Genomic DNA, 10,317 nt, shown 5'->3' with positions numbered 1-10,317 from the left:
CTTAGCTGCTTAACCATATGATCGTCGATCCTCAGTGGTTGTGTTTCATATGTCAAGTTCTCTTTCACTTGGACATTGTCCAACTCGATCACATGCGATGGATCATGGACATATTTTATGAGCTGAGAGATATGGAAGACACTGTGGAGATTTGAGAGAGATGGTGGCAAAGCCACCTGATACGCAAATGGACCGACACGCTTTAGGATTTCAAAGGGACCAATGAATCTAGGTGTGAGCTTACGAGACTTCAACGCCCTGCCAACCCCAGTCCACGAAGTGACTGTCAGAAATACATGATCACCTACAGCAAATTCAAGATCCTTTCTTCTCTTATCATAGTAGCTCTTCTGCTTACTTTGGGCTATTCTCATCCTTTCTTGGATCAACTTGACCTTTTCAGTGGTTTGCTGAACTACCTCAGGTCCTAAGGCAATGCTCTCATTGGAATCTACCCAACATAGAGGTGTCCTACATCTTCTACCATACAATGCCTCGTAAGGCACCATACCTATACTGGAGTGAAAACTATTGTTGTATGTAAACTCTATCAAGGGTAAGAAACTATCCCAACTACCCCTCTGCTCTAACACACAGGCTCTCAAGAGGTCCTCTAAGGATTGGATGGTGCGCTCGGTTTGACCGTCAGTCTGTGGGTGGTAAGCAGAACTCAACCTAAGCTTGGTCCCCAAGGCTTTATGAAGACTCTCCCAAAATCTAGAGGTAAATCTGGGATCTCTATCAGAGACTATGCTAGAAGGAACACCGTGTAGTCTAACTATCTCATTGACGTACAAACTAGTCAACCTCTCTAAAGAATATTTGATGTTAATTGGGATGAAGTGAGCAGGTTTGGTCAACCTATCTACAATAACCCAAATGGAATCCAAACCTTTAGGGGTCCTAGGTAACCCCACCACGAAATCCATGGAGATGCTATCCCACTTCCACTCAGGTATCTCTAAAGGTTGCAACTTCCCTGAAGGCTTCTGGTGTTCTATCTTAGCTTTCTGACACACTAGGCATGCAAGGACAAACTCATTAACTTTTTTCTTCATACTCGGCCACCAAAACATCTACCTAAGGTCCTGGTACATCTTAGTCGCTCCTGGGTGGATACTTAGACTACTTCTATGGCCCTCTTCCAAGATCGTTCTCCTAAGCTTGGGTACACTAGGAACACACACCTTATCCTGAAACCTCAAGACTCCATCAGTTCCCACTCTAAAACTACTCTCTCCCCCTGTGACTATGGACTCTAATTGGGCTGACAAGAATGGGTCAGACTTTTGACCCTCACGGATCTCGCTCAAGAGTTTGCTGGTGACTCTCAACATACCCAACTTAATGCAACTAGAGGTGATCTCACATGCCAAACTCATGTCTCTAAACTGCTCTAAGAGGTCCAACTCTCTAACCATCAAAGCAGACATTTGAAGGGATTTCCTACTTATGGCATTAGCTACTACATTGGCTTTACCTGGGTGATAACTAAGTTCAAAATCGTAATCCTTAAGGAACTCTAACCATCTCCTCTGCCTCATGTTAAGCTCTTTTTGATCAAAAAAATATCTAAGGCTCTTATGGTCACTAAACACCTCAAATTTAGATCCCTAAAGGTAATGCCTCCAAAGCTTAAGAGCAAAAACTACGGTTGCTAACTCAAGATCGTGTGTGGGATAATTCCTTTCATGTATTTTAAGCTGTCGAGAAGCATAGGCCACTACCTGTCCCCGTTGCATAAGCACTCCACCCAAACCCATCTTGGACACATCACAGTACACCACAAAAGGTTCACTCGCGTCAGGTAACACTAAAACTGGTGCATAAGCATAGGCCACTACCTGTCCCCGTTGCATAAGCACTCCACCCAAACCCATCTTGGACACATCACAGTACACCACAAAAGGTTCACTCGGGTCAGGTAACACTAAAACTGGTGCAGTGGTCAACCTTTCCTTAAGGGTACGAAAACTACTCTCACACTGGGCATCCCACACAAAAACTTGACCCTTACGAGTAAGCTTAGTCAATGGTAAGGCTAGCTTAGAAAACCCTCTATGAATCTACGGTAGTATCCTGCTAAGCCAAGAAAGCTCCTAATCTCAAACACTTACTTAGGACTCTCCCAACTCATCACCGCCTCTACCTTGGAAGGATCTACTGTTATCCCTCCCCTAAATATATCGTGCCCTAAGAAGCTCACCTCCTCTAGCCAAAAATCACACTTGGACAACTTAGCATACAGTCTATTGTCTTTGAGGGTTTGCAACACAACTCTCAGATGCTCCTCATGTTCCTCTTTAGTCTTGGAATATACCAAGATATCATCTATGAAGACCACTACAAAACTATCTAGGTAGGGGTGAAAGATCCTATTCATATAATCCATGAACACACCAGGGGCGTTGGTCACACCAAAAGGCATAACCAAGTACTCATAATGACCGTAACGGGTCCTAAAGGCAGTCTTCGGAACATCTTCAGGCTTCACTCTAATCTGGTGGTAACCTAACCTAAGATCTATCTTATTGAACACACAAGCCCCTACTAATTGATCCATCAGGTCATCTATCCTAGGCAAAGGGTACCTATTCTTAATCGTTACCTTATTCAACTGACGATAATCTACACATAGCCTCATAGTCCCATCCTTCTTCTTAACTAACAACACCGGTGCTCCCCAGGGTGACACACTAGGCCTCACAAACTGTTTCTCTAAGATTTCCTCTAACTGTTTCTTAAGCTCACTCAACTCTACAGGGGACATCCTATAAGGTGCTATGGATATGGGTCCAGTACCAGGCACTAGGTCTATAGAGAACTCGACCTCTCTCTCAGGTGGTAATCCTGACACCTCCTTAAACACCTCTGGAAACTCTCTCACAATTGGTATATCACTCACAGGGGTTTTGGTCTCAACACTCATACTAGCTAAGATCATGTATACCTGTGCATCCTCCCTTAAAGATGCCTCAACTTGGTTAGCAGACAAAAACATATCACCTTCACTCACACCAGACTCAGGAAAGACAACAGATTTCTCAAAACAATTTAATAAGACATGATTGGAAGATAACCAGTCCATACCAAGAATAACATCAATCTGACTCAAAGGTAAAACAACTAAATCAATCAGAAACTAAGACAGGACATTGCAAGCATACATCAGAAGTTAAAACAGACCCACTAGCAGGTGTATTCACAATCAAGTCAAATTTCAAGGAAGACACAGGCAAGGAAAGTTTTCAACACAGACACGAGAAATAAATGAATGGGTCGCACCTGAATCATACAATACAACCAAGGGAATTTGACTTATGAAACACATACCTTGGATAAGTTCATCAGACTGTGCGGCATCAACACCACTAAGAGCAAACACTCTCCCTGTGGTCCTTGGTCGTCCACTCTGGTTATTCAGACTTCCACTCTTCTTCTCCCTCCTCGGATATAGGCAACTGGTACTGAGGTGGCCCTTACCTTGGCAGTTAAAGCAAGTCACCTCTCTATCTGTGCACTCACGAGCAATATGCCCAAGCTGACCACACTTCCCACACCTAAGTGGTGTAGTAACAATAGCAGGAGCACCACTACCACCACTACCTCTACCCGCAGGCTGAGACACCCTGTTAATTGGCTGAGAACTCCCACCAACTGGTTGAAGTCCTCCGCTGGTCCTCTGTCCCCCAGAATGGTTTCCATATTTCCCGGGAGGGGCAGAATATGACTTAGCATGATTGTGAGTCACAGGCTTCTTCTCTTTCCCATGACTAGCATTGACATTGTTGTAGAAAGCAGTCGTTTCACGCTGATCTTCATCAAAGATTCTACACATGTTGATCAACTGTGCAAAGTTGTGAATACCGTGATAATTCACCTTCATCTTTACTTCTGGTCGGAGGCCATTAACAAATTTCACACACTTAGACCTCTCCCCTGCTTCCCCCTGATAATGAGGAAAATACCTTACAAGGTTCTCAAACCTCGCCGCATACTCTGCCATCGTCATACTTTCCTGTTTCAGCTCGAGAAACTCCATCTCCTTCCTATTCTTCACATCTTCTGGAAAATACTTCTCCAAAAAAGTTTTTCTGAAGGTCTCCCATTGAACAACAACACCACCTGCTCCCTCTAGACGTGGGCGAGTGTTCTCCCACCAGTACTCCACCTCATTTGCTAGCATGTGAGTAGCAAACAACACCTTCTGATGGTCCTGACATTCCATCACACGAAAGATCTTCTCAATCTCCCTCAGCCAAGCCTCAGCACCCTCAGGATCATAACCCCCTTTGAAGGTAGGTGGGTTGTTCCTCTGAAAGCGATCTAACCCATGGTACATAGTTGCTCCTCCACCGCCTCCCTGATTGGCCATAACTTGCGCCAAGTTGTTCAAGGCCTCGGTAAGAAGTCGTTCTCGCTCATTTCTCGCAGCCATTACTTCCTATGTCATGCAAGAAACAAAACTTTGAAAAGAAAAAAGAAATATACCAACACAATAGAGTACACCTCTAATCAAACAAAACAAACACAACGCATCAGAGTACACAAGGAAACACAGAAAGCTCATAACACACATAGCCGAAAGGTCCGACCTGTTCTGATACCACTAAATGTGACACCCTCTACCCTCACAAATATAAATAAGTAACTAATTAAATCATACAAAATTTATTTAAAAGTTTATAAACACATAATAATAAAAGAAGAAAGAAAAAAAAACATGCAAAATTAATTAATAATTTTTTAAAACACATTTAATTTAAATCAATTCTAAAGGATAAAAGGTTCACATCCACTTAGTAAAAACATAATAGAAATTTTTTTTGAATAAATGATAAAATTATCCTGGCTCAAAACAAGGCCGTCCACTCTAAATAAATAATAAAAAAAACTAAAATAGAAAAGTATAATGCAATTATATCATTCAGTAAATCATCACATGCGAAAATCATAATATGCGAAGTAAAATCATATGCCCTAATGTCACACTTATCAGAGCATATCCCTATCACAGACTAAGTCTCTCCATCTCTAGCATGTGACTCATCATATGAAGGCTCACCTAAAACAAAGTGGCAATCAACCCAAACACAAACACACATCGGGAGTAAGTTATCACATTCGTATATAATAAAACATTAGAGCATGTGAAACATATAATACTTAAAGCTGAATTTATATAAATAACATTACTTCACAACATCGCACACATTATTCACATCCATTCAAGTTCAAACACTCCATAAAATAACATCAACCACAATTATTAACTCATTGAAATTCAAATACAAGCATTATGCAACAATTATACTAAGACTCAAGCCTATATGCAATGTGGTACCATGTCAGTGAAAAACAACACTGGGGCACTTAGGAGTACATGACAAGACACACCACACAATGGGTATACTAGGTCACTTTCACTAAGTAAAATCATAAGGTGACCAGTCAGGGTTACTCTATTTTGCGAGAATGCCCCAACCACATGGGATTAACATGGGCTTAAAGGAGCACTCAAACCGAGTATCTTTACCCCCAAGGCCTAGACTTCGAAGAATCCGTTTGGGCCTCACCTTCCTGATTCAGGTCCAACCCCTAAAATAATTTTTTTTTTCTTTTGCACGCAGACACTATTCATGAGTTATATAATACCCATGACTTCACTCTTATATTTCAAACATATTTAACAAATTGCGCTATAGTTTAACCCTTCAGGATCCTAACTATGAATCCTACAATTTCCTTTAACACTGCGCATAAAAGTTCTCTCAAGGTAAACACTGGCCGGGTTACTATATAACTCATAACTCACAAGACAAGTAATATCACTACAAATATCAATCACACATTCATTCACAACCATATTTCATGTCTACAATTTAACATTTCACAATTTAACTATTTACAAAATATACTCAACAATTAAATAACAATGTATCATAATAATAATAACATACAATATTTAACTTCAATACTTATAAACAAATAACTATAAAATACACGTAAAACATATATATAAATATATTATATATATATATATATATATATATATATATATATATATATATATATATATATATATTAACGTATACGTTGTTAACATAAGTATATTAGAACAAAAACTTATTAATCTATGTATATATAATATATATATTAACTTAAGCGTTAAGCTTATTATTATTTATACATACTAACAATAAGGTACTTTAACTCGGTAAATTAAATTATCAGCGTAAATGTACATCAATACAAATATAATATAATAAAATATTAACGTAAACGTACATATATTATATATATATATATATATATATATATATATATATATATATATATATATTAATATAAAATAATCACAATAATATCAAACATATCATTAAGTAAATACGAATTATATATAACAATAAAAATATATACTCATATTGATTTATATGAACAACATGTATACCTATATTCTAAACATATTTCAACTAAGTTACCAACATCAAGAAAAGAAAAAAGGAACAGAATATGTTTTCTAAAAGCTGCTCTAGGTTAACATTTGACTTATATAGTGGGAATTTATGACCTAATTATTTTTTTTACTTATTTATTTATTTATTTATTAATTTCTTATTTATTTATTAAAAGTTATGGCTGTTACATTCTATATTTAATTTTACTTTGTTTGCTCAAATAATTTTTGCATTATAACATATATAAGTAGGGTTAATTAAGTTTTTAGTTGCTAAACTTTTGTTTATTTGGTTAAGATTTTTAAACTTTTTAAAATTTCAATTTAGTCCATGAACTTTTGAAAAATTCAGTTTTAATTCTTAAAATCTTATTAAATAAATAAAAATAATATGTTCAAATTTTTATTTAGGGACTAAAAATTGAAAATTTTAAAAGTTTAGGGACTTTGCTCAATCAAACAAAACCTTAGAGACTAAAAACAATAATTAAAAAAAACTAAAGGGATCTTGATCAACCAAACAAAAGCTTAGGAATTAAAAAATGAATTTTGAAAAAGTTTAGAGACTAAAAATTTAGTTAACAGTATAAGTAATCTTGATAATTGATTCTTATAAGCCGAAAGTTACTTTCAGTTTGGTAGAAGCCCATTCAAAGTAATAGTAGCGTGAACTTCTGGTTAATCCAATTAATAGAAGTTAAAATTAAAGGATTTCCTATCTTTTTGTCTTTTTTTTTTGGAGGGGGGGGGGGGGGGGGGGGTGGGTTTGGTTATATTCCCTTTGACAAGTCAAAATCCTTGAATGTTTCCACTTTCAGTCTCTACTATCAAGTAATATTAACTGATAATAATGATGTTGATAATTTAGTGACTTGCTACATCATCAAAAAGTTTGACAGGATAATCAAGTGCAATTATACATCAGAAGAGTTTATGAGAGATGATGCAATCCTACACCCCAAGGGCATTGGATAGAAGACTCCAAGAAGATTTTGCCAAAGATGCAGGAGAAGGCCCTAGGGTTCTCATGAGCCTTAGGATAGATTTTGGGCCCATGGGCTCAGTATGAGCCCACTTATCTTTGTACATATTAAATTAAGATTTCATTATTTTTGGGCCTTGTATTTAGGGCTCCATAGTGTAGGGAGGATACCCTAGTAATATAGTATCTTTGAGCCCTAGTATTTTAGGTCACCTAGACTAGTTTTTGTATTAGGGGTAGTTTTGTAATTTCACATGCATTAAGTGCACTATTTGATGTGTGTGTGTTGGGAGATAAATTTAATTGAATTAGGAGAAGCCCAATCCAATTAAATTTCAGACCAGCCTAAGGGGGAGGTGAGCATTTGCTTGCTAAACCCCATTGCCACATCATATAGTTACACTTTGTGCATGTCCTTCATGCTTTACATGCATCATGACACCTAAGCACACTTAGTGGAGAATTTTGGACTTGATCTTGGATTAGTGGGCTGAACCATAACTGAAATTCACTAATCATAATTAGTGAAATTTTGGCTCCGCAAATTCAAATTCAAATTCAAGTAAAATTTGAATAGAAACTCAAATTTTCCTCCAATTTCGTGTGACACTTAGGCTATAAATAGAGGTCATGTGTGTGCATTTTTTGAACTTTGATCATTTCTTGACTCATCTCTCCTTGAAGTGGCGTCTCCAATCATCTTTCTTCCTTCTCCATTCCGCTGCCATTAATCTTCAAGAAGCAAAGGACTCCATTGATGAAGAAGATCCAAGGCCTACAAGCTCCACATGGAGTTACATTATGTGGTATCAAGAGCATCTTCATCTAGGTGATGTTCTTTTGCTTCCTCTATCTTTTTGTTCGGTCAATTCACTTTATTTTCTTGTTCTTCATCTTCTTCTCCATGTGTCTCCTCCATTGTCTTGTGGTTTGGTTCTATTTAGAGTAGATTCAAAAAAATAAACCGATTAAATCTTAGATCTACACTTGTTCTTGCATTTGTATGGTTCAAATTTTATAGATCTACTCTTGAATCATGTTTTTGTGTTGATTTTAGGTTCTACATTTTCCGTCATAATCTTCTTGTGCTGAACCTTTAGATCTCAATTTTCTTGCAAAATATTGATTAGAAAAAAAAAACACAAAAATCTAAGTGTAAGTCACTTCGTTCATGTTGTCTTAGAGTCATGTTTAGTCATAATAATTGTCACATTATGTTCTAAGTTTGTGTTCAATTTTGATTTTGTTGATTGAATTCTAGATACATTTGTTCATGTATTCTTGCAATTCTTAGCCTATCATTTGAATTTTGAGTCTAATTCATGCATGTTATTTAGCTCATAACATGTTATAAATCAATTCCTAGAAGTAATCAATTCTTGACATGACTATTTATAGAAAAGAGCCAAGAGGTGCAGTTGTTGCTTAACCCTGAAGGCATAGACTCGCCCAAGTGAGTTGTTTACTTATGCTTGAAGTAATTTGATTATCCCAGGCGAGCTGGTTGCTAGCGTGGGTGAATGGATATTTGGAATCTTGGAAAAATAACCATCTTGTCCTTCATTTTGACTTTGTTTCTAGATCTAACAAACAATCATCAATGCCTACAAAATCATGAATGAATTTTTCATATTTAAACACAAACATTAGTAAATGTACAATATATATAAAATAACTAAATTTAAGGGTAGTTTATAAGATAAGTGCCTCACATTTTAATTCCAAAATTAACTGAATATGACACTTATCAGTATTTAATTACAGTAGTTATATACTTTTAATTATTGATTTTTGTGCTATGTGATGCAATCTTACCCCCTAAGGACATTGGATAAAAGACTCCAAGAAGATTGAGCCAGAGATGCAGGAGAAGGCCCTAGGGTTCTTATGAGCCTTAGGGTAGATTTTGGGCCCATGGGCTAAGTATGAGCCCACTTATCTTTGCACATATTAGATCAATGTTTCATTATTTTTGAGCCATGTATTTAGGGCTCCATAGTGTATGGAGGGTACCCTAGTAATATAGGATTTTTGAGCCCTTGTATTTTAGGGCACCTGGACTAGTTTTTATATTATGGGTAGTTTTGTAATTTCACATGCATTAAGTGCACTATTTGATGTGTGTGTTGGGTAAGAAATTTAAATGAATTGGGAGAAGCCCAATCCAATTAAATTTCAGACCAGCCTAAGGGGGAGGTGAGCATTTGCTTGCTACACCCCATTGCCACATCATATAGTCATACTTTGTGCATGTCCTTCATGCTTTACATGCCTCATGACACCTAAGCACACTTAGTGGAGAATCTTGGACTTGATCTTGGATTAGTGGGTTGAACCATAGCTGAAATTTAATAATCATAATTAGTGAAATTTTGGCTCCAAATTTGGCTCCACAAATTCAAGTAAAATTTGAATAGAAATTCAAATTTCCCTCCAATTTTGTGTGACACTTAGGCTATAAATAAAGGCCTTGTGTGTGCATTTTAGAACTTTGATCATTTGAGAAATTAGACTTCAAAGTTCAGACCTCATTTGAGGCATAAATTTTGTTCCCCCCTCTTTCCATCTCCCTCCACTCATATGCTTCTTCCTTCAAGCTCTTATCCATGGCTTCCTATGGTGTTGAACTTGTTCTTGACTCATCTTGTCCTTGAAGTGGCATCTCCAATCACCTTTCCTCCTTCTCCATTCCACTGCCATTGATCTTCAAGAAGCAAAGGACTCCATTGATGAAGAAGATCCAAGGCCCACAAGCTCTACATGGAGCTACATCACTATGTATCTGTGTGTGTGTGTATGTGTGATTGGTTTAGTAAAGCTTGGTAGAGATATAAAAACTGTTTGAGCTAGATGTTTATCTGTTCAAGAATTGCACTAT

At 37.1% G+C, this 10,317-nt stretch overlaps 1 protein-coding gene across 1 annotated transcript; it reads right to left on the bottom strand.

The window, feature by feature from the left end:
* Positions 1 to 2,113: 2,113 nt before the first annotated feature.
* On the bottom strand, positions 2,114 to 4,438 carry LOC113000410 (uncharacterized). Its single transcript, XM_026127047.1, has 2 exons — positions 3,334 to 4,438; positions 2,114 to 3,006 (listed from the first exon to the last, which is right to left on the bottom strand). Exons 1-2 carry the CDS (start codon positions 4,436 to 4,438, stop codon positions 2,114 to 2,116), a joined length of 1,998 nt encoding a protein of 665 aa, XP_025982832.1.
* Between the last annotated feature and the right edge of the window lie 5,879 nt (positions 4,439 to 10,317).

This window comes from Glycine max, chromosome 19, assembly GCF_000004515.6.
Source record: "Glycine max cultivar Williams 82 chromosome 19, Glycine_max_v4.0, whole genome shotgun sequence".
Lineage (NCBI taxonomy): Eukaryota > Viridiplantae > Streptophyta > Magnoliopsida > Fabales > Fabaceae > Glycine > Glycine max.
This window is presented reverse-complemented; position numbering and strand designations above follow the sequence as displayed.

What these genes read in the sequence shown, in the direction of transcription:
- LOC113000410 (XM_026127047.1), bottom strand. Translation starts at nt 4,438, where the DNA reads ATGGCTGCGAGAAATGAGCGAGAACGACTTCTTACCGAGGCCTTGAAC. An exon ending in GTCTGATGAACTTATCCAAG is followed by an intron (nt 3,007 to 3,333) that starts GTATGTGTTTCA and finishes GTGTGAGTGAAG; the next exon opens with GTGATATGTTTTTGTCTGCT.